Genomic DNA, 25,792 nt, shown 5'->3' with positions numbered 1-25,792 from the left:
TAATTATGTGAGGAAAAGGCAGGTATTCATTGAATATGCTGTTGACGTTGGCATAATGGCAGGTAGCATAGCAGTCAGTGGTTCATTTAGTGAAGTGACAGATATAATGACTTTCCCCTGTTGGAAAAAACATCTTAATAATACGTTTATTTATTATTATCTTAACCTTCCCTCCATTGTCTTGCTGCTGAGTCTATGGCACACTCCCTTTCTGTCGTCATTGTACCTAAATATCTATCACTCTCACACACTCCTTTGAAATGCATCCATCCCAGGGGCGTGATTACGTCAGAAGCTAAAATCACAATTATTTTGGCTTTTTTTTTTTTTTTTAAGATTACTTAACTTAATTATACTTAATAAAATCACCTCAAAATGTGTATTTCCTTTCAAATTAAATGTAAAAGACATATAGATAAAAATAAAATATAATAAATAAAGTTATATATAATAAACATTCAAAAATAAATACACCAAATAATGCATTTAAAAATAAACAAGATGTTGTGCACTTCCAAGTGCTATTGCAAAATTAATAACCTATATAAATAAATTGGTCTATAATTAATTCAGTCAAACTATATATATATATCCAGGGGTGCACATAACTGGTGCGTACAGTCACTTGTCTCACTAAGTGCATTTACGTACCGACGGACTTGTGAAACATTTCCAGAAGGCGCTTCGATCACTGGACGACAGAGCCGGTCGCCGGTCGCACAGACGGGGCTGCTGTTAACGTCGGTGTGTACAACGGAATTGTGCCACAACTTCCGGCGCGAGTTCCACACGCGTGCTCCACTAGCACCCACCCACACCCCTCCCGTCGACGTTCAATACCACCCCCCCACCGCCCGCCCCCCCCACCCGTTGACGTTGGCGAACCAGAGGGGCTGAACACATAACTTTGCGCGGGCAGCCCTGAGTACCAAACATTGTCTCCTGGTACTCATTTATGTACACCAAATATACATACAACACCATTATTTTAGTGTTTTGCTCAGACAAATACACACAAATGATATGTCCCACATGTGTTTCATTCATTTGAGTTGCTCCTAGTATGCAATAAATAAACAAACTCTTCAGCCACCTCATCTATCACGGGAAATACCGTCACTCCCTCTTTCTCTTCCTTCTCTCATTAATCTTCCTCCTCTGTCTTCCTGCTCACTCAGTTGCCAGGGGGAGAGAAGAGCAAAGAGAAAATGCTGCGAATGACGGAGCTTGTGTAACGCTGTTGTTAAATCCTAAGGACTCGGGGGGGGGGGGGGTGCGCCTGTTAGAGAGGTTGGATACCGGTGTCAAAAAGTCGAACTTATATAACTCCTCTCCAATCGACAGCGGATGAAGAGCAACGCTGAGAGGAAAACACTTGTGAGACCTGTACAAGGCTCTGATTGGTTGAGAGATGATACTAAGCGGTTGTTTGGGGTCTTTAAAGGTCACCTATTATGCAAAATCCACTTTTTCATGTCACTTCTACATCACCATGTGTCCCCTCTGTGTAAAGAGACTCTGAAAGTAAAAAGATTCTCTCTCTCTTTGTCCTGATCCATTTATATAAAAACCTGTCTGAAAATGAGCTGATCAGATTTTGGCCCACTTTATGATGTCATAACGATGTGTTGGCTTGTGTAACCATTAGCCAATCACCAACCAAGGTAACCCACCCCCCACCTTATCACCTGAATCTCCTCCTAGAGCACCATTGTGTTATTTCTAACCAAATATCTCTCAGAGGGGCTCCTTATTTTCATCTGAAGTAACAGACAGAGAATCAGCACTTTTGAAACAGGGCTGAAACAGAGGGGATTATGGGATGCTGCAATGATCTGTTTGGTGTTTGGAGCCAAACACTTCAGTGAAATGTTTTGTATATATCTGAGACCTATAATATATTGATGAAAAACAGTATCATAGGGGACCTTTAGCTCTTTTCTAGAGTATTCTGATGCTTATTTTGAAAAGGGAATTTGGGGTTAAGTATCTCGCCCCAGGACACTTCTACATGCTGATTGCAGGGACTAGGATCGAACCAACAATCTCCTAATTGCAAAACGACAGCACTACCTCACACATTTGCACAATATTGACATTAAAATGATCTGGAATCACTCGATCTCCTCTTGAAATATGACTCAAATCCAGAATCAAAATAGTCGTCAATCATCAAAATAGTTGCCAACAAATCGATGTATTTATTAACGTTGAATGGCCAAAATGTTTTATTTATTGAGTCACCATCATTATCTCCTCTACTATGCATCAGATCATGAACTTTGTGTAACATTACCCAACTAATTAACAGCCATTCGGACGGATTGATTGGGATTTTGTTGTTGTTGTATTACTTAAAAAATTACGCAATTAATACAGATTATTTCTGGTTTTATCGGAGAGATGACCCGATTGATGTCTTCACAGAGACCGTTATTCTCTTCTTGAATAACTTCCTTGACCATCTCCCGGATAGCCAGTAGCATGCTAGCGTCCACACAGCTCCTGCTACTAGCTTTAGCCGGCATGGTGTTTTGCGGTTCGAGGGGCATCTTATCCAAATAAGGTTCCAAAAAAACGTTGTTGACTCTCCAAATACTAAAATATAACGAACACTCAATCACGTTTTTAGCAAATTACAGCATACATACATTACATTACATTTGGTGTTCGGGTCTGGGAAGACCCAGCAGAATTGTTGTGGGTGACTCGAGGTCAAATTTGGCCCAATCAAGATTCATCTTTGACTTTAGACACCCCACCCCCTTCATCAACTGTAACAATAATTTTTCGCAACATGCACCCTGGTCTCCCCTCCCTCTGCCCCCCCTCCCCCCACGGGAACTCAACCTTTCTCAAAGAATATGTAGACTAACACTTGAACCTGAACACACACATGCACGTGTGCAATATGTGGTGTAATGTGTTTTGGGCCATACCGTAACATTAAATTACAACAGGATTGTACGGTTATGAATACATAATAAGTTAGTTATGATGTAGTTAAAACAATATTGGATGATAGTCATTTTTTTTTTGTGTTTTGGGCTGAGATAAATCATGGGTCAAAATTGCCCCGCGAACACCATGAACGGTAACAGCTTTCGAACACAACACAAGGGTTCATTATGTATAAAACATATCTACTCCCCCTAGTGTCCCTCAGACTCTTCCTGGTTTCAAACTGAGAATTTGTCTTTTACCTCCAAGCAAAAAAGCTTCAAACGGTATCTCATCAATATCATCGTATTCTGTCATCTCATTGAAACATATAGAAATACACATTTATTATTGCCAGCATCATTTTTTCATAAATAGGATTTTCAAAAGTAAACCTGGTTTCATGTGAGTTTTTTTTTTATATTGATGTGATGTGTTGAACATTACCTACAGTATAGCTGTATCTGTTCTCTGATTTGAACTCCTTTTTATGTATTCATTGATTATGTAAACACAGCTCTCTATCATTAAAACCCTCCTGATAATCCACACATAGATACCACAAAGTAAAAGGAATGCACATATTACAGAGACGTACATCTGGTTTCATGTGAGGTTTTTTTAGATATTAGTGTGATGCTTTGAAAATTAGCCTATAGCTGTATCTGTTCTCTAATTTTCGCTTCTTTCCATATAGAATAAATGTTCTTTTCCTGCCTACAAAAAGGTTTTCTGTCGAGTCTCCGAGCTTCACCGGGAGCAGAAAGTGCTTTAGATGAGATCTGGCCTCTTCTCAAAGCTGCCATGGCAACCAGAAAGCTGAACATACAATGCAGCGATGGCCTTCTCCGCACAGAGATCTATTAACGCCGACTTTGTGCGTCTGTCTCACTCCTGAGCTCTCTTATTAACCCCTCGTTTCCTCTCTTACTCTGCCTCCAACACCCACTCACTTCCTCCCACCACCTCTCAGCTTTTTATGCATGAATTAAACACACTCACAGATATTCACACACAAGCAGCAAACATGTGTTCAAAGAGTGTGCGTGGTCTTTTTGTTTCTCACTGTACAGTAAATCAATCAGGAAGATGGATTCCTGAAGCAAACAGGACATGATGCATACGGAAATATTTTAGGGAAACACTCCAACATAAGCCTCAGTGCTTATGAATATCAACGTTTATCAGGAGCATCTTATATTCATCTAAAACCTCAGATTTAATAAGTCGGAAATAGAAGCAATAACCTGCTGATTAAAAAAGATAAAGTGTGCAAGCTTTGTTTATTATGTTGACACTAGATTTGAATGCATAGACAGAGGACCTGACAAAATAATAGACTTGTCTTGCAAAAAAAGCCCTGCAGATTAATGATTCGGTGAAGTTCTAGTGTTTGGTTTTTGTTAGGACTGGTTAAAAAAATGTGTTGATTAAAGTTAAGTGGCAACCTCCATGTCTGAAAAATGTATGTTCCTGTTTCTCCCTCAGAGTCCATCGGAGCACTGTGCCTTTGTGAGCGTGGTGAGCGGCAGCCTGTGTGTGTTCCTGTGTGTGTTCGTGCTGGTGTGTACGGAGATGCTGTCGCAGCGATGGAGGCATCTGCTGGGTCTCATCGTCTGGGCCACGCAACTCACCATGGGCTACACCTTCATCTTCAGCGGGCCCATCATCCTGCCCTGGGACCAGGTAACCTGTTCGAAAAATATCACTCGTCACCGGCTTGAGCGCTTCAATAATCAGGATACATGTATTTATTATACTCTCAAGAATGGTCTTCACATACAGAGCATTTGGTCCAACTAGTTCCTGAACAGTGTCCTTCACATGCTGATATACAAGAGAGGGAGTTACACAGTCACAAGATGGAGGAATACCGGTTCTTGTAGGTAATCATACATCCTGTCATGTACAAAATACTGAGTTTTTTCTCAAAATGTTGGCTTTTTTCTCAAAATCTCAAAATTCTGACTTTTTCTCAAAATCTCAAAATTCTGACTTTTTCTCAAAATCTCAAAATTCTGACTTTTTTCTCAAAATTCCGACTTTATTTCAAAATTCTGACTTTTTCTCAAAATTTCAAAATGTTGACTTTTTCTGAATACTTAACATTTTTAATAATCACTGGTCACCGGCTTGAGCTTCAATCTCAGGATCCATGTATTTATGATCCTCTCCAGAATGGAAGTAGTCATCACATACAGAGCATCAACTAGTTCCTGAACAGTGTCCTTCACATGCTGATATACAAGAGAGGGAGTTACACAGTCACAAGATGGAGGAATACAAAGCAGTATTCAATGTTTAGTTCAGATTAGACCCACGTCAGAAATGATCTTGCTTGAGTCACTTTCAATATAATGGCGCATTTCCACTACAGGGCCTCGCTCGGTATGGCTAGGCCTCGTTAGCCCTTGTTAGGACTGGCTCACTTTATGCTGCGTTTCCATTACAGTTTAGTAGCTGGGGCAGTAACTATAGTAACGCAGTCAGACTGTCTGTGTCATGGCCAATACAGTCGCTGGTTTATTTATGTCTGTATAGGCCGTTGTTGTGAGTGTGGACGGTCGGAGCATATACTGCGTTAGCTTAGCCAATCTCCATTCAGAAAACACGCATTTCAAAAGGTTTTTTGCCTGCCGTCTGTCTGCAGACTTGTCAAAGCATTAATTCATGGTTTTTACTAACCGGTATCAGTATGTTGTTACTTCGGCATCATTTTGAAACGTGTATTACAATTAAATCACGGTCAAATATGTTCATTTCACATAATTAATGAATTTAATCATCTTCTAGTGTGTAAATATATGCTTTGGCACTTTATTATCTGATCATTTTGTTGGTCTAGTAGTGTTATGGCGCTTTTCCACTGCAGCGCGTAGCACGGTTTAAGCGTGCCGTGCCAAACCCAGCCCGTTTTTTGTTGCGTTTCCACTAGGGGTAGTTCCGGCTAACGGGTACTTTTTCACAGTTTTTCTGGCCCTCCAAAATCGTGGTTCTTTCCGGGCCAACAACCGGGCTGAATATGCTAAACTAGTGAGAGAATCGCTGGCAAGGGGGCTACAACTACAACAAAATGAACATATTTGACCGTGATTTAATTGTAATACACGTTTCAAAATGATGCCGAAGTAACAACATACTGATACCGGTTAGTAAAAACCATAAATTAATGCTTTGATAAGTCTGCAGACAGACGGCAGACGAAAAACCTTTTAAAATGCGTGTTTTCTGAATGGAGATCGGCTAAGCTAACGCAGTATATGCTCCGACCGTCCACACTCACAACAACGGCCTATACAGACATAAATAAAGCAGCGACTGTATTCACCATGACACAGACAGTCTGTGGTTTGTACTTGTTTAACTTTTGTCTAGTTTCTGAACAGATATGAGGAGCTGTGAGCTTGAGTGCTAACAGCTAACGGCTGATGTTGGTTTTGTGTTTCGCATTGAAGATGACGTCACGGCTCCGCCTACACTGCGTTACTATAGTTACTGCCCCAGTTCCTAAACTGTAATGGAAACGCAGCATAAAGTGAGCCTGGCCTACCAAGGCCTAACTATACCGTACTAAGCCGTGCGAGGCCCTGCAGTGGAAATGCGCCATTATATACATTAGTGGGACTACAAACAACTTTTTCTAAAATTATTTTCCAAGTTTCATGACATGTGGGACCTTTTCTAGAGACCAATGACTCAAAACAAATGATTCAAGATTCAATTTTATTGTCATTTTTACATAGCTACAGTGTAGTTATGACAATGAAATGCTTAGGTCACAGGCTCCTCCAACAGTGCAACACAATAAACAGATAAGATAGTGCAAGTAAATACAAATAAAATATAATATAATAGGAATAGTGCAAGAAAAGTCTATATACAAGTAATTGGAATATTGATATATATAAGTTGCAAACTGATTAATGTTATGGATGTTCTTGAATGAATAAATGAATAAACATGACGACCCTTTGTGTCTCCAGGTGCCTTTCTTCCTCTTCATCATCTTCACCGTGTACACCATGCTGCCCTTCCAGCTGTGGTACGCCGTGGTGCTGAGCGTCGTATCCTCGCTGTCTCACATCATGGTGCTCACTCTGCGCCTCACCGTCTACGAAAAGAAGCCCCCTGATTACCTCGCCTACCAGGTAACACAAAAAATGAGATTTTATGAAAAAAGGCAATATATGCATATATGTTTCTGAATCACTGATGTGATTTGTGTTATTTAAAGCCGATTTCATCCCCCTAATGAAGCTGCACGTCAGTTTTTACATTCTTTATCACTAAGTTTAACCAACAAGTGACCAGAATTACACATAGTATAACATTTGGCAAGGATCAGATGCAAAACAATTAATAGAAATATAGAAAGTAAAGTAACTGACAAGGTAAATTAGTCATGTATTATGTCACACTCCAGCAGGCATGCAGAGGGATCCAGAAACATGCAATTATGTTGTACAAATGTTTTTTTAATACGAAAGAATCATTGTGCAGCTGTTTTTTTATGAAGATTTTAAGCCAAAATATGCTAATTTAAAAACAAATCATCTCCATAATGAAGCTGCATTTCAGTTTTGATATTATTTTTCACTAAGTCTAACCAATTATTTTTTTACGAATTTAGACTTTATATAACAATTGGCCAAGGTTAGATACAAAAAGGTTAATGAAATTTGAAAGTAATTTAGTAATTTCTCAATTTACATTGCAGGGGTGTATGATAGATAGGTAGACGGATGGATGGATGGATGGATGGATGGATGGATGGATGGATGGATGGATGGATGGATGGATAGATGGATAGATGGATAGATGGATAGATGGATGGATGGATAGACGGATGGATGGATGGATGGATGGATGGATGGATGGATGGATGGATGGATGGATAGATGGATGGATGGATAGGTAGATAGATGGATGGATGGATGGATAGAGAGATAGATGGATGGATGGATAGAGAGATAGATGGATGGATGGATAGAGAGATAGATGGATGGATGGATAGAGAGAGAGATGGATGGATGGATAGAGAGAGAGATAGATAGATGGATAGATGGATAGTTGGATAGATGGATAGACGGATGGATGGATGGATGGATAGATGGATGGATGGATGGATGGATGGATGGATGGATAGATGGATAGATGGATAGATGGATGGATGGATAGACGGATGGATGGATGGATGGATAGATGGATGGATGGATGGATGGATGGATGGATGGATGGATAGATGGATGGATGGATAGGTAGATAGATGGATGGATGGATGGATAGAGAGATAGATGGATGGATGGATAGAGAGATAGATGGATGGATGGATAGAGAGATAGATGGATGGATGGATAGAGAGAGAGATAGATAGATGGATAGATGGATAGATGGATAGTTGGATAGATGGATGGATGGATGGATGGATGGATGGATGGATGGATGGATGGATAGATGGATGGATGGATGGATAGAGAGATGGATAGATGGATGGATAGATATATAGATAGATGGATGGATAGAGAGATGGATGGATAGATAGATAGATGGATGGATGGATGGATGGATAGATGGATAGATGGATGGATGGATGGATGGATGGATGGATGGATGGATAGATAGATGGATAGATGGATAGATAGATAGATGCATCTGTTTCCATTTTGGGCTCTAACATCTGTTTCTGTGTCTTTGTTCCTGCAGCTTCTGTCCAACGCGGTGGTGTTCCTGTGTGGCAACGTGGTGGGAGCCTTCCATAAAGTCCTGATGGAGAAGACCCTCCGTCAGACCTTTCAGGACACCCTGAGGTGCCTCAGCATGCGCATGAAGCTGGAGATAGAGAAAAGACAACAGGTTAGTGTAACCAGAGCATTATCTGTTCACAAGGGAAGTGTCTGCAAGAAGTGTTGCTTACGATACGATACGATAATACTTTAATGGTCAGATCAAGTCTGAAATTTGACTTGCATCACAGCAGCTCCATTTGCAACATTAACAAGGACAGATATTAAGACACAATACAAGAAAAACAAACATTTAACATAAGATCACAATCGGAGAGAAACATGCTCAAAGAGCCTTTAGTGTGCATTTGACCTGGGATTGAGCTCTGTATTTATTTACTGTTGAAGTTGTCATGTAAATATGAGGGAGAAAGGTGTTATAACATCAACATAGACAAATATCAGGACACAGTACATAAAAAACAAACATTTAACATAACAGCACGATCACTGAGAGAAAACATGCTTGCATTGACTCCTGGAAAGAGAAACGAAGTTGCAACTATGGCTGCACAATTTATCCAAATTGCAATAAGCACATTTATTTGTGAAAATATCATTCTGACATAAGTATTGTTGTGCTGCAGAGAAGTCCTACTCCTTGTATTCAAAAGACAGCAAACAAACAGAGACATATCGCTTAATCTGCTATATTGTCAAAGACTGGTTGGTAATGAGTCCTACAAAAAATAGCTACACTGTCTGTAATTAAATATTTAATTTATAGAAATCATTAAAAAGGAAAATCCATTTAACATATGTAATTAAATAAAGGGAAAATAAATCAGTCAGCTTAAAGGTAGGGTAGGTAATTTTGGAGAAACCAGCACGAGTGCGCTAGAATTTGAAAATACACAGCCGGAAAAAATCTGCCACTTCCCTTACAGAGCCCCTCCTCCAACACACACGAACGCGCACATGACCAATGAGGGCACGAGATAAGTTTGTGCACAGATGGTAGGCTGACAGGCAGGTAGGCCATCCAGTTATTTTAGCCGGGCCGGCTAAAATGATTGGTCGTGCTTTTTACAGTACTACGGCTTCCACAGATGACATTTTGTTATGGATTTTTTGTCAAAGCACTTCAGATATTCATTGCTATCGGGATGTTAAGAGCATTCCATGGAATATAACAAGAAGTGTATCTCGAGCCGGTTTCTCAAACTTACCTACCCCACCTTTAAGATATAATTCATAAAAATATGAAAACATGTCATCAATGATTTGCATTACAGGTTTTGCTTACCTTTCATTTATGAAAAGAAAAAACCAAAGCAATATTTCTTTATTAAAAATAAATCAAGCATACCAACTTTTAATTTGTGGGGAGAAGCTCACAGTGTATTCTCAGCTAATGTTTGTGACGAGCATATAAATACCTTTTTGTTTTTCCACATGATCTGTATTGTAGTAACCTCTCTGGATGAAAGCAGACATTACAGATGAAAGATGAAAACAGCCATATTTTTACAATTGTATTTAATCTTTAATCTTTGCCCTTGGCTGGCCTCCTGTTGACTCTCCCATGGATGTTTTCATTGCGACAAACAAATCCCCCTGAAATTAGATTTTCCTGTGTTGCCTTTTAAATTAGATGCATCTGTGCTGGCTTGCTCTTTCCTTCAGAGGCATTTTTAAAACAAATGTCCTTCCTTTTGTCGTTAGTTGTTATGTCCGTTGCTTAGTGCGGGACCACTGGGAAGCTGGTGTGTTGCCTAGCAGGACAGAAAGGAATGAAATAACCATTAACATTTAAAACTCCTGTTGTATTTGAACTGGGGCTGAAAAAAGCGGAGCGTGTTGTTAGCCGAGGAGAACATTGACATAAAAGCACGTTAGGGGAAAGTCCAAAACCTGTCCAAGTGAGGAACTCGCGTCGTGTTCCCACATTCATCAGCAGCAGTGAACGCAGACACTCCTAAAAAATGTCTTCGCAGGGTGTGAAGGATGTCAGAAATGTCCCATAAATCAAAGTAAATGTTTGTCACTGCATGATTGAGTGACCACATGTTTCCATATGCAAGATGTGGACTATAAGTAAGTAATTAAAACAGCAATAGACAAGTTTCTTCCTAACAAGTGGTCATGTCCTCTGATTGGTTTCCTTTTTACTAATACACATTTAGCGGGTTAAAGCAATAAATATGTATTCAAATATTTATGAAGTAATTCATTCTTTATTGCTAATTGTAGTAGTAACCGTCCACACCAGTCCAGTAATAATTCAATACAAGTCGTCTTACCTATTGTAAGATGTAATATGATGTAATATGATGTAATGTCTTAATTGATACAGCACATACAGTAACCCAAACACAACAGGAATTTCTCTCGAAAGTCTGGAATATTTTGTGTATAAAACCAATACTTATTTTAGAAATCATACCCAGTGTCTTAAAAAGTGAGAGTGAGGCTAATAAGGAACGATCTAAACCCACATCATTATCCCATAACCATTACATTGTGCAAACAACATTGACTTTATAATGATACGTTAAAGCATATCACTTGTCTATTGCCTCTTGAAAGTACTTTTGTACATGGAGTAATAAAGACAAATGGATAACATTTACAGCTGCACTTCATCAGGTAACACATCCTATAGTTTCCCGCCTCCCTCTCTACAAAGAGCACTATATGAGAGGGGAGTTTCCCTGCTTCAGACTCAGTGGAAAACTAAAAGCGTCATTTGAACTTTGCAAGAGGTCAGCCAGAGTGAATGGAAGCAGTTCAGGTTGCAGCTGAGACACACACACACACACACACACACACACACACACACACACACACACACACACACACACACACACACACACACACACACACACACACACACACACACACACACACACACACACACACACCATGTATACATCACTTCAGGGGACATTGGAGACTTATCCTAACCTTAACCATAACCAACACATGCCTAACCCTAACCCTAACCAAGTCTTCACCCTAAAATTAATGATACCCCTCATGGGGACCTCCATTATGTCCCCATAAGGGGGGCGAGTCCCCACACGTGACTGTGTAAACAGATTTAGGTCCCCACAAGGATGGTAATGCTAGGCCACACACACACACACACACACACACATTCTTATAGAGGACACATACCCTAACTTGTAAAGTCAACTTCAATTATGATGTTTATTTTACTCATTTTAAAAATGTATCAAAAAGCTGGAATGCTTTCAGTCCAAACACATTCACGTCTTTGCAATAACACCCTCAAATTAGGATAAGGTGCAATTGTATTCCTTTGAGTCGAAGTCTGTGCCACCTGGAGAGGGTCCAGAAACCCTCCAGGGAAATAAAGGCTTTGTTACGGCCCACTTGGCTTCTTCAAAAGACACTTGGAAATGTCTGACGTGTTAAAGCAAAACATCGCATGGTCTAATGAACATTTATCTGAAACCGTGTCAAAAGCAGCAGTTCATCCTGTCAAAGGTGTAGGGGTGTTTTCAGGTAAATGGACTCGCAAAATAAGTAAATGCAAAATATTCTGCAGGCGTTTTTATCTCGGTTAGGCGAATGTGTATCATGGCTGTCTGTCAGCAGCTAATCTTGCACATTACTGGATGTAAAAACCTAATATTTGTAGTATTGACTTCTTGTGGTTGCGAGAATTACATTATATATAATACATTTTTCTTTAATTGTTTTATACAGGATATGAACCACTGATTATCAATCATCCAAACCAGCATGTTGGTGCTGCTAGTGATCAATATCTGCTTCAGTAGCTAAATAAATTCCTGACAATCATCTGAAGTAAAAACAAGCCTCACCTACATGCAGTCTGTTGCGATCCAAATGTGGGACTTTGTTGTGGATAAATAATGCACATCCATTAAATGTTTGGTCTCATTTAGAATGGGAGAATCTGGAGATCAATTCAATACCTGATATGTTATGATCCACTAAAGTAAGGGATGATTCAAAATGAATAAATACTACTTGATGTAATCTTAAATAAGTTTAAGATGAAGAAGATGATGGCGACAATTGAATTAATTTCATCTTTTATGTGAGGGGGGAAAAGCGTCTGGCAAAAACACTGCCCTGTACTGTGCGCACGTGTTTCTTTCATATAAAAACAATAGGACTTAACGTCCAAATAGTTTAAACAAGAATGTGAATACCCTTTGATATCACTTTAATGACTGGCTCATCCCACCTGATCTGCCTCGAGGAAATAATAAAGAAGGATTAGGGATAAAGTATTAGAAAAACCCATATTTCATTAGCTGAAGTTCATATTTATGACGCACAGGATATGCTTGAATGCCTTAAAATGAGAAATATTTATATGAGTTTCAAGCGTAGAGCTATTTTATATTTTTCCCTTGATTCTGATTGGCTGAGCCGCTTTCAAAACGTACTTAACACTCTGTAAATAGACTGCTTTGACTACATACATTAGTATCACTGTTTGGATGTACAGTATTTGTTGTATTGAAACCTGTATGAAGTAGTTTTACATAATAGTGCCCCCAAAACTCCAGATTGGTGCTAGGACTTACAAATAAAAACGGTCATTGTCCACTTGGTGTGTTCAGCCAAATGTTACAAGCTGTGTGTGTGTGTGTGTGTGTGTGTGTGTGTGTGTGTGTGTGTGTGTGTGTGTGTGTGTGTGTGTGTGTGTGTGTGTGTGTGTGTGTGTGTGTGTGTGTGTGTGTGTGTGTGTGTGTGTGTGTGTGTGTGTGTGTGTGTGTGTGTGTGTGTGTGTGTGTGTGTGTGTGTGTGTGTGTGTGTGTGTGTGTGTGTGTGTGTGTGTGTGTGTGTGTGACTGTGTGACTGTGTGACTGTGTGTGTGTGACTGTGTGTGTGTGACTGTGTGTGTGTGATCACGATCACGTATATAGAGTGCCACCGTCTGGAAATAAGCCCAATTTCCTGTCTCACCTAAATAGCAGTTATGCAACTAATTGTGTGTGTTGTGTCTCTCTGTGTGTGTGTGTGTGTGTGTGTGTGTGTGTGTGTGTGTGTGTGTGTGTGTGTGTGTGTGTGTGTGTGTGTGTGTGTGTGTGTGTGTGTGTGTGTGTGTGTGTGTGTGTGTGTGTGTGTGTGTGTGTGTGTGTGTGTGTGTGTGTGTGTGTGTGTGTGTGTGTGTGCAGGAGAACTTGCTGCAGTCTGTGCTTCCTGTCTACATCTCCATGAAGATGAAACTTGCCATCATGGAGCGCCTGCAGGACTGTAAGGACAAAGAGGAGCAGCAGCGCCTCGTCAAAGACAACAACTTCCACAGTCTGTACGTCAAGAGGCACGAGAACGTCAGGTACGACCCAGAGAACACTCATTAACACATGCAAAGCTATCGATGTGTTGATTTATCGATCATTAAATGGCCCTTCTCACCTCATCGGGAAGCTTTATTCCCTCGGTTAAAGTATGCACTCAGGGGAGGGTGTTATTGATCAGCCATTAAGACCTTTTCAGGGACATTTTTAATTGGCAAATAATCAATGGAAGTATATCGACTTGTACTGCTTAGAGTCTGTAATAAAAGAGAGGTCTCTCCAGACACTTTTCAAACTTAATAAGCTTGCTTTTTTATGATTTATTTTCCCTATCCGTCTCCTTTATCTGCAGTTTCATAAATCCTCAGTCGTTCACAGGGAAACTTGTATTTTCTGTTCACTTCATTAAAAGTATATAAAGCACAAAAACAAAAATATGAAACTCCACCTAAGGAGAAACATCTCAGAGATTTTATGCTTTTTCTATGAATTCGTTATGAAAAACATGCAAAAAGTGCACAAAAAAACACATATTTCTCTCAACACTTTTCATAACGATGGAGATTAGTACGTCATTTGGTTTTCAGCGCATTAACCCAGTTATGGCTCTTTGTTTTACGAGGGTTTTATTCATTTAGCAAGTGCTGACAGATTTTGGGTCGGCTTAAAGTGAACTTTGGCAGATGGCACACCAGCTCGTTTTGTTTTTTTCACAGAGTAGGTAGGCGAAATACAGCCTCTGCCTTATTGTAATAAGGAACTGGCATTATAGTGATTTTTAAGAGGAAATGAATACACTAAGAAGGCTTAGTTGTGGATTTGATTATGCAAATGTATGTCTGTTCCGAACAGATACACTGAAAAGACATAAAATCCAACTCCAATGACCACAAAAATAGCCAAACACACAGAAAATGTGAAATGCTAGAAGGCAATGTTGTCTTCTAGAAGATTAGGACACTAAACCTTTGGTCTTTGCTCATCAACAGGTCATTGTGAAGGCATCAGTCATGTTTGCTGCTATGTTCATTTAGTAAAAGGTGTTGAATGACAGACTGCCACACTGACTCATCCCTGTAATTACTGCAGACGCTCATTATCTGAGCTTCTGTCTCATGGAGCAGCTCGACGTGTTCAGAAACAGCTGCTGTGTTTCTCTGCTGGACAACAGAATGGTTTAGTTTGACTTTTACCCATCTTTTCTGTGCTGGATAGATGTGGTCATTACAAGTACAATTGCATGTTTTACATGTAGTGCATTATGGATAACTGCACACACACAAACAACTTGGTTTAGTTTAGTTTAAATGAGAATTGAAGAAAATAATGAATATAAAAAGGGGAATATTTAAGTGTAATAAAGCTAAGGCTTCGTACTATACTTTATTTCCCGGTCAGTTTACTTTAGTTTGTCAATATTTTAGTATATAATACACTGTATATATAAGTAATAACCTATAATGGTTCATTTAATACATGTTTTAGGGTCGTTTTTTGTCTAAATGTGTCATGATTATAATTAATAATCATAATAATTTATTTTAAATGAAAGAAAGAAACTAAATTACATTTAAAAAAATATAATTTATACCTCAAAAGTCTAAAAATAAAATGTATATTTACATCACAATTTATTTTGTGTGCAATCCTAGTTTCTCTCTAGATGTATATGCATAGTTAGAAAATGAGATAACCAAAGAGAAATTAAATATATAACTTGAAAAAATACTTAAAGCTCCCATGTCATGCTTTTCCGGTTATTACCCGTCCCCTTGTGTGTTATGAAGGTTTTTATGCATGTAAACGGTGTGCAGAGTCAAAACCCTCAAAGTACACCCTGTAGCGAGTAAAACTCTAACACAGAAAATACCTCCCCAAAACGCCTCGTTGGAGATACGTCACTGCCCATTTGATTCTTCCGGGTACCGCCTGATGTCATGCGGTACCCGGAACGAAATGGACCAATCCCGAAGAGCCGTTAAGTTACGTCCGCGGAGCCGTTACGTTAAGCCCCCGCTGATTGGTCCAAATTGACCGATCCACGGACTTCCTCACACACACATCTGTGTGCAGGGAGCAGGCAGCTCAGCTGATTTCTCCTCCCTGGCTGCAGGCTGATAACAGACAGTTGGGATCGCTGCAAAATTCTCTCTGCAGACCCATTCTCACAGCGTTTATCAACCTTTTTCTTACTCAATATCAAGCCACACTTATTGTTTTTACTTCGGATGTGAGTTTGTGTGTGCTCAGGATGAGTTTGGCTGTGTTTCGCTATGTATCCTAAACAAGGAAGCAACACCTCCACGGAGCTCAGCGCGATTCACAACGTCCCGACCAATCAGAGCACACTGTGCTCACAGGGAGGGTGGGGGCTGGAGCTATTGGAGCTACAACGAGCCGTTAAAGGCAAATAGTGAAATTCAGTGAATACACGTAGTTTACAGAGATGCTGTATGAGAAACCAATGTGAGTTTGGAAAAATGCACAGTATAAATCTATTTTAGTAGACCTCAACAATGGAATTATGATCAGTGGAAATGGCCATGACACCTCTCCTTTAACATTAATTATTTTGTACAATTCTCAATACGTGGATACGCTGAATATACACAAGAAAGAAAGAGTATTACACTTTTCCACCATTTTAAAGGGTGTTATTTGCTCTTATTTACGTGCGCTTGCTGTCCTGTAAAGGAGAACACGATGCTCTCGGGGGGATTACTTTGCAAATGTTGTATTTTCCGTCCCTGCTGTCAGACGACGTGTAAAGACAGGAGGCGTTCAGGTGCTTCTGCCAAACGTCCAGCTGGTGACGGGTCTGTCGGAGGTCAGAGGAGAAAACACTGGCCTTCTGTGCTCCGGCAGCTTTAATGATGTCTGTGATTCAGCTTTGAACCAGACAGGCTTTTTAATCCGTCACTGATCAGGTCCATCGGAGGTTAATGGGGTGACGCTCGGAGCCTTTCTGCCTGAAGTCCTGCGCCCCAATTCAGAGGCTGTAATGGGTCGTAATGGGCCGGTGAGGGAGGGCGGAGGAAATCAACATTTAAAGGACACAAATGCTTTAAGCTTTTTGTCCTTAATTTGCTTTAATGCATTTAATGTTATTATTTGCTGGTAGCAGACACATTCCAACTGCATTACAATTATTTCTGTATTTAAATATTTATTTAATTGTATTAGTTTTTGTTATTTATCCATTTTATTTCATTTTTTATTTATTTTTTCATTTTATTAACTGATTCTCAGAAATGCAAAATCTCACTATCAGTTTCGACAAGGTCACAGCAAATACATGTATTTGTTATTATTTATTTGGTACCACTTTACAATAAGACTAGCCTTATAAAGGGTTTACGAATAGTTTGTAATTAATTTATTAATTAGGTTGTGAACACTTTATAAATCATTAATAAGCTTTTATAAGACATGAGATAAACAGGGCAACTGTGACCGGTTGCTTGCCAAATAGTGAGCCCACATTTATCTGTACTGCTAAGTCTTATATTGGCTACCTAGCTTACTTTGTCTTCTTCATAAGCCAGCATCCTTGGTATCTGTTGCTCACTGAGTTGATTCTCGCTAATGGCGCATTTCCACTGCAGGGCCTCGCACGGCTTAGTACAGTATAGTTAGGCCTTGGTAGTCCAGGCTCACTTTATGCTGCGTTTCCATTACAGTTTAGTAGCTGGGGCAGTAACTATAGTAACGCAGTGTAGGCGGAGCCGTGACGTCATCTTCAATGCGAACCACAGAAAAACAACATCAGCCGTTAGCTGTTAGCACTCAGAGCTCACAGCTCCTCACATCTGTTCAGAAACTAGACAAAAGTGAAACAAGTACAAACCACAGACTGCCTGTGTCATGGCGAATACAGTCGCTGGTTTATTTATGTCTGTATAGGCCGTTGTTGTGAGTGTGGACGGTCGGAGCATATACAACGTTAGCTTAGCCGATCTCCATTCAGAAAACACGCATTTTAAAAGGTTTTTCGTCTGCCGTCTGTCTGCAGACTTGTCAAAGCATTAATTCATGGTTTTTACTAACCGGTATCAGTATGTTGTTACTTCGGCATCATTTTGAAACGTGTATTACAATTAAATCACGGTCAAATATGTTCATTTTGTTGTAGTTGTAGCCCCCTTGGCAGCGATTCTCTCACTAGTTTAGCATGCTCAGCCCGACTCAGCCTGGTTGTTGGCCCGCTAAGAACCTTGATTTTGGAGGGCCAGAAAAAAGGTGAAAAAGTAGCCGGAACTACCCCTAGTGGAAAAGAAAAGAAAACTGGCCGGGTTTGGCACAGCACGCTTAAACCGTGCTACGCGCTGCAGTGGAAATGCGCCATAAGTAGCCAATATAAGGCTTAGTCATCTTGCCAAATAGTGAGCCTGTGTTGATGTATGAAAACTGTTAGAACTAGTTTTTAATTTGGTTGTACCTGGTGAAATGACGATAAAGGGAAACTGTTCTGTTCTATTTGCATTTTAAGAAATTATATTGTTACAGGGCATTCATAACAAAATAATATACAGTGAAGAAAAAGAACATCAAATATTGAAAACAATTGAAATAAGAAAGGTACAATTGTATAATCTCAGAAAACATTACATTTTTTTTCTTGTAAATGTGCAAGTTTTATTATATTTTTAAAACTTCTATCTAAGTGTATCCAAGTTTTTTTCCTGAAAGTAATGCTTTATTTTGTAATATTGCCTCCCTCCCAGTTGCATAAATATGTATTATTTTAACCTACATCGGCCCTAATTTACCGTCATCGTTGTAAACTGTCTAATTTGTATAATTTCTTTCTTGCAGTATTCTGTATGCCGACATCGTTGGCTTCACGCAGCTGGCCAGTGACTGTTCTCCCAAAGAGCTCGTCATCATGCTCAATGAACTGTTTGGAAAATTTGATCAAATTGCCAAGGTGAGTAAACATTATTGTGTCATTATTACAAAAAAGCCACCACCCTCTAAGGCCTCTAAGCTGATGTTGACAGTTTACGACTCATAGAGTAACAATACAAAGATTACAGTGGTGAGATTTCTGATAAACCTCACACTGGCTGGGAAATCTGTGTTAAACAAGGAAACACTCTCTCCTTATCACCACCACCAAAGCACTCAGTAATCAAACACTGTGTATTGATTGACTCCCATGTGTTGCCATGTGTACACGCACTGCTTACCCACAATTGAATGCAACCAGTTTGTTTCTATTTGCATTAAACCAGGCCAGTAACCAGGTTCCCTCTCTTCTATCCTGTATCCATTAAAGGAAAATGAATGCATGAGAATCAAAATCCTGGGAGATTGCTACTACTGTGTGTCGGGGCTGCCGGTGTCTCTGCCTAGACACGCCAAGAACTGCGTCAAAATGGGCCTGGACATGTGTGAAGCCATCAAGTGAGTGTGTGCCGACCGATACACCTTCATAATCTGACTGAAACATATAGAGTCCTGCAGGGATATCTGTATGCCATCCAAATTTGCATCATGCTTTCTCGCTTGACAACAACCAAAAGGCATTTTTCCATTGAGGAAATTAGCTCTGAGGCTAACAAAGGTTTGTGATACTTACACGTTTTGTTCCACAAGATAATCTTCACACAATAACGTGATGCAGAAGCAACATAAGGCTCTCAATGAAGTACATTTCATTAGATCAACCTCTAAGCAGATGAGTGTGATGACGTTGAATGTACCCAAAAACGTTGGTCGTCTCAGTTAGCTACTTGTTAGCATCCGCCTTTTTTTAAGACACTATAAAACATAAACAATACATAACAAAATCTTGAACAAAACGTCAACATCTTTTAAGCTTGTGTGTAGCTAAGAAAGAAGTGGAGGACAGAAGAATCGATCGATGAAGCCAATTTTACACTGGAGATTTTGTTTTCCTACATTGTTCTTTCTTGAACAATCTGGCAGCGTCACTGTGTGCTATGCTATCGCTTTTTGTTGTTAGTTTGGCTTTTTGGGAGAAAAACAAAGCCTTATTTCAGTCATCTCACCAAATTCATTAAATCCATTGACTTTCTAACGAGGGAACAGGAAGTGCAAAAATGCTAACTAATTTCTGTGTTTCAGGACTCTTTTTTTTGGACTAGTCTGGTTAACTCTTAAACAAAATGTGATAGGTACACTTAGGTCATGGATGATTTGTGTCAATAAAGTGTTAAAAGCCATTTGTGGAGATTCATTTAAATGTTTTCCCCCCAAAAAATAGAAAGAGTGGATCTCGGGTTTAGGGAATGACAGTTTAAAAAATGTCTACAGTGATGCCTAGATATGCACAAGTACAAAAATGACATTATTACAACAGTAGGTAAATCTCAGCAAGTATTGACACATGGAAAGTCCCATAGACTGCATATAGAAACAACCTTCAACAGCAATTAGCTTTACTCATATTGTGATGTCTTCCTTTTAATGTGCGTAAAGAGCATGTTCTGCATACAGGAACAACATGGAGAATAGCTGTATTAATAATAATGAATCTCTTGCAGGCAGGTGCGTGATGCCACAGGAGTGGACATCAACATGAGGGTGGGGGTGCACTCGGGAAACGTGCTCTGCGGCGTCATCGGCCTCCGAAAGTGGCAGTTTGACGTGTGGTCACATGACGTCACGCTGGCCAATCACATGGAGTCTGGAGGCCTTCCTGGGTACGTCGTATTACTTGAGTGATATATATATCTTTGTACATGTTTATATATACCTCCGCGACCCGACCACGGATAAGCGGGAGAAGATGGATGGATGGATGTTTATATAACATATTATGGTATTATTCTATACAACTCTCTCCTGTGACAAATGTTGTTTTGTAGATCTGTAATTAGTTTACTTTGAGCTTCAGAAATCTTACCATCAAACTCTAGCTTGTATCTTAGAAGTTTTAAAATAAAATTATACAATGTTTTTAAATATCGCAAGCTCCTAATTTTAAATTCTGTTTTCAGTTTTTGTTGCACATATGCCATTATGTTTTGTAATGTAGTTTCACCAGGGACTAAGTAGACATATCGGATGCAATATAAACATTATTATTGGTCATCCATACACAGGTATGATACACAAAGCAAGTCTTCAGAAAAGTGTCTCAAGGGATAAATGTTGGATGGACGTTTGCCTGTCTTATCAAATAAAGAGGAAGAGGAAAAATAAATGTAAAATACAATATACCAAGATAAGCATTTGAATCTCTCTCATGCTCTCTCCTCTCTCTTCAGTCGTGTTCACATCACAGAGGCGACTCTGAAGCACCTGAATAAAGCGTACGAAGTGGAGGATGGAAACGGCCACCTCAGAGACCTTTACCTGAAGGAGAGCAACGTCCAGTCGTACCTGGTCATTGATCCTCGGGTGAGTACTCTACTTTAAAGGTCTCTAATTATGTAAAATCCACTTGTTCATGTCTCTTCTACATCAACATGTGTCCCCTCTGTGTAAAGAGATTCTGAAAGTTTCAGGAACAAAGATTCTCTCACTTTTTGTCCTGATCCATTTATATAAAAACCTGTCTGAAAATGAGCTGATCAGATTTTGGCCACTTTATGATGTCATAACGATTTTTTTGGCTTGTGTAACCATTAGCCAATCACCAACCAAGGTAACCCCCCCCCCCCCACCTTATCACCTGAATCTCCTCCTAGAGCACCATTGTGTTCTTTTTAACCAAATATCTCTCAGAGGGGCGTGGGAAGGGGCTCCTTATTTTCATCTAAAGTAACAGACAGAAAATCAGCACTTTTGAAACAGGGCTGAAACAGAGGGGATTATGGGATGCTGCAATGATCTGTTTGGTGTTTGGAGCCAAACACTTCAGAGACATGTTCTGTATATATCTGAGACCTATAATATATTGATGAAAAACAGTATGATCGGGGACGTTTAAGAAAGAATGAGAAATGTGTTTCATTTTGAAAGCTAAGTGACCCTGTGTGTGTGTGTGTGTGTGTGATGTGTGTGTGTGTGTGTGTGTGTGTTGTGTGTGTTGTGTGTGTGTTGTGTGTGTGTGTGTGTGTGTGTGTGTGGTGTGTGTGTGTGTGTGTGTGTGTGTGTGTGTGTGTGTGTGTGTGTGTGTGTGTGTGTGTGTGTGTGTGTGTGTGTGTGTGTGGTGTGTGTGTGTGTGTGTGTGTGTGTGTGTGTGTGTGTGTGTGTGTGTGTGTGTGTGTGTGTGGTGTGTGTGGTGTGTGTGTGTGTGTGTGTGTGTGTGTGTGTGTGTGTGTGTGTGTGTGTGTGTGTGTGTGTGTGTGTGTGTGTGTGTGTCTAAGTCTAAGGACCCGTCGTTGAACAGCCGCAATGCCGTTAAACCTCGAGTGAACGACGGTCTGAAGATGAGGGCGTCGGTGAGAATGACTCGATACCTGGAGTCCTGGGGGGCCGTCAAACCTTTCGCCCACCTGCAGAACCGAGAGGGCTTCACCCCGGAGGCTATCGTCAACGGGAAGTCACGCCTCAAGGTGAGCAGAGGAGGGAAGTAGTGGAGTACAAATACTTTGTTACTGTACTTAAGTACATTTTTCTGGTATCAGTACTTTACTCCACTACTTATTTTTCTGACGACTTTTTACTTTGACTTCTTACATTTTGAACACAAATACCTGAACTTTCTACTTCTTTCATTTTGAACCCAAATACCTGAACTTTCTACTTCTTTCATTTTCCAAACAGGCTGGTTCCTTTAGTTTGAATGTGTGTTTGGTGGCGTGATCATTATTATTTAGAGTCATTGCGTGCCTATTGATTTGAACACGATCCGTGTATCCATCATTTCCTGGTCTTCTCTAAAGAAGAGGGACCAATGAAAACGTTGTCATGTTGCCGTTGTTCAGCATGGAAACATTCATTAGCTAACAATGACATTATTGTTCTATTAATATAAAGGGAGGTCAGGTACTCTTTAAAACAGCTGCTAGTTATGGGTACTTTTTACTTAAGTACATTTTGAAGCCCTGTTTACTTTTACTTGAGTAAAGAAGTTTAGTCAGTACTTCTACTTTTACCAGAGTATTTTTAAACACGGGTATCTGTACTTCTACTTGAGTAAAGGATGTGTGTGCTTTTTCCAGCCCTGAAGGTGAGAAGACAGACATTATTAGATGGCTTTATTTACTATATTACTTACCTTCTCCTGAGTTAAACAATGCATGAAGTTGCCACGTAAATTATTTGCTATAGGAGGTTATTTGTTTAGAATTGATTCTTATAATCTTCTGATGAATGCTTGCACACAATCGAGTGACGAAGGAATGAGTTCTATGAGAGCCTGAAATAAGGGTCTGTGGTTAACACAAGTTTATGAGATTTTCACGTGTATTCTACGACATTAAAATACATCAGTAAACATCCTGTAGCTTTAAAACGGCGTTTGCTAACAAGTGACTAAATGAGACGACTCAACATCATCACATTAGCCGCCTTTAGCTTAGCAGTGGAGAGGGGAGTCGTGTGATCGTGGTGAAGTTTCCTTTAAAGCCTAACATTAGCTTTTTAGTCCTGGAGATTTAATTAGATAAGTTTGGATTAGATTGACTTTATTGTTTTTCCTTATTGTATTTATTTGAACAAGGACCATGCATACAAATACATTCATCTCAGACAAGAGAAGAGCCAGATTTAAGCTAATAGCTCATTTCCATCTGCAGTCCTTAGGTACAGTAGGTACATAACAATCAACACTAAAAACATTGCATAATCTCTATCACACAAACAATTATAAAACAGATTAAAGTACAGGTCTTGTCTTTCACTTCTCCAAGTACAGCAAAGGTGTTTACAATACACATAAAACACCATTAATTCATAGAAATATAAAATATACAGTAGTGAAGATGGGTATGTAGCAGCAATAATGCCCCTTTCACACCAAGGCTTTTCCCGTTCTAGCTTCGTGCTAGAGCTTTTCTGGTTCGGAACCGGTTCTTCGGTTCAGCTCCCGCTCTGTTCACACCGCTCAGAGCCCGACTGGTGCTGCGTCATTGCGTCATCGTTTGCGTCATGATGTAACCGCTTGCGTGCCTGCTTCATAAAGCCAAACCGCGCGGAACCCCCTCACATCGACAACAACAGCAATGACCAATTGTATTGAAGCGCTACTCGTTTTGGTTTTGCTCTGTCGAAACGAAATGGAAGAAATGGGACGACTTTACTACCAACTTTACAGTCGTTACATGCTACATTCAAAAGTTCTTTGGACCGCGTGCTCCCCTCCAGCTTCCTCTGTACCTCTTCGGAAGACCAGATTCCCAGTAGGTAGCTGGTCTCTTCAGTGGACCACTGCTGCTTGTTAAGTTTTAGGTTTTCCATCGTTGTGTACAAACTAGATAAAACGCAGGCTTTTTGTTGTTGTTAGAGGTTGATCCCGCCCCTGCCCCCGCCTCCGACGTAAGCGTGACGTATACGGTGCTTGCTTTCTAGACCGACAACTTTTTGGTGCTTGAAACGAACCGGATTCCGGAGCTTAAAGGCGACTCCGCTGCGGTGTAAACAGGAAAAAACTGTGCTTTTCAAGCTCCTGCTCCGAACCGGCCCTGGAACCGCGTTGGTGTGAAAGGGGCATTAGTGTTTTCTTGTGAAAAAGTTGCATAGGTGGAATTTCAATGTGTTCAGACTTCAACACTTATATTATCTTGTGTCTTTATTCTTATTATTCATATGTTTTTTTCCAGGACATCCCTCTACGGTCTACCATCTCCAGGATCACTGAGAGGTAAGAACGACACTTAATTGGATTTTTGCCAACATCGATATCTTGCAATTCAGACATAAAAATACAATGCTTTTCAAAAGCGTACACATTCACCAGGAGAAATAAGAAAACGTCTTGGAACATGTACTGTGAAACATGCCATATTTATTTTAATGTAACACGATTAAAATGTTTTTAATGCATCCTACTTAAAATAATTCGACCCGTTTTAAAAGTTGCTAATCAATGTCAATGTCGCAGAAATGCAATTCCCTTGTATCTCTTTATTTTTTAACGCTGTTTCGGACACTTTAAAAAACCTTTACAACGCAGACATATTTTTCTTTTTGCACTTACTTTACAAACGTTTGCAAACACGTCAATTTATTGGACATATTTGATCTGCTGAAACCAAATACATGCAGATATCGTGCAACTTAAAAAAAAAACAATAGCTGCTAATAATGAATTCACATGTTGAGTCTCCATTTGTGACTTTTGATTATTTACCTGCTTATTAAACTATAACACACACACTCTTGCTGGAAGGCGGACCATGTTAACATCACTGTTGCTCAATAATGTGTTCAAATGATTTCCATCAACTCTCCTGCCAGGACTTTCCTGAATCTTCATCATCTCATCACTCCGTCACATTTCATTAACTATCATTTCTATGTGAGAGGATATTTTAGGCATTATGTGTAATATATAGGATGTATACTTCTCATGGGAGCTTAGATATTGTGATGGAAAAATAATGGGTGAGCATTATCAGAATCCAGAGTAACGTCAGACAACTTGTATATTTATATGTTCATACATGTTATCTATTTTGGGATACCATTACAGGTTAAAATAATACACATTCAAACTGATATTCTTAGTTGATTGCGTCCATTATAGTGTTAATTCCGTTGACTAAAACTATGACGAAATATGTTCGTCAACAACCTTTTTTTCCATGACTAAAACGAGACGATGACGAGACGGCACCGACGGCAGTAAACAATAACTGTAACGAAATCAACATGCAATATAGTTGACGAAAAGTGACGAGACGAAAACGTAGTTTACTAAATAAAAACTTTGCCAAAATCTCTCTTTACTTTCGTTGACGAAAAATG

At 39.7% G+C, this 25,792-nt stretch overlaps 1 protein-coding gene across 4 annotated transcripts in view; it reads left to right on the top strand.

Annotated features, from left to right (window-relative positions):
• The window catches only part of adcy7 (adenylate cyclase 7), a 100,489-nt gene that overhangs the window by 49,747 nt on the left and 24,950 nt on the right, over positions 1–25,792 (top strand). For all 4 annotated transcript variants that reach the window (XM_034148390.1, XM_034148389.1, XM_034148388.1 and 1 more), the window contains exons 3-12: positions 4,429–4,626; positions 6,924–7,088; positions 8,644–8,793; positions 13,847–14,007; positions 18,785–18,896; positions 19,248–19,375; positions 20,479–20,637; positions 21,205–21,337; positions 22,249–22,437; positions 24,646–24,686. In XM_034148390.1, the coding sequence (XP_034004281.1) occupies positions 4,429–4,626; positions 6,924–7,088; positions 8,644–8,793; positions 13,847–14,007; positions 18,785–18,896; positions 19,248–19,375; positions 20,479–20,637; positions 21,205–21,337; positions 22,249–22,437; positions 24,646–24,686 (1,436 nt within the window). The remainder of the gene's footprint in view (positions 1–4,428; positions 4,627–6,923; positions 7,089–8,643; positions 8,794–13,846; positions 14,008–18,784; positions 18,897–19,247; positions 19,376–20,478; positions 20,638–21,204; positions 21,338–22,248; positions 22,438–24,645; positions 24,687–25,792) is intronic.

This window comes from Trematomus bernacchii, unplaced genomic scaffold, assembly GCF_902827165.1.
Source record: "Trematomus bernacchii unplaced genomic scaffold, fTreBer1.1, whole genome shotgun sequence".
Lineage (NCBI taxonomy): Eukaryota > Metazoa > Chordata > Actinopteri > Perciformes > Nototheniidae > Trematomus > Trematomus bernacchii.
Note: the sequence above shows the minus strand (reverse complement) of the source record. Positions and strands in the feature narration are given on the sequence as shown.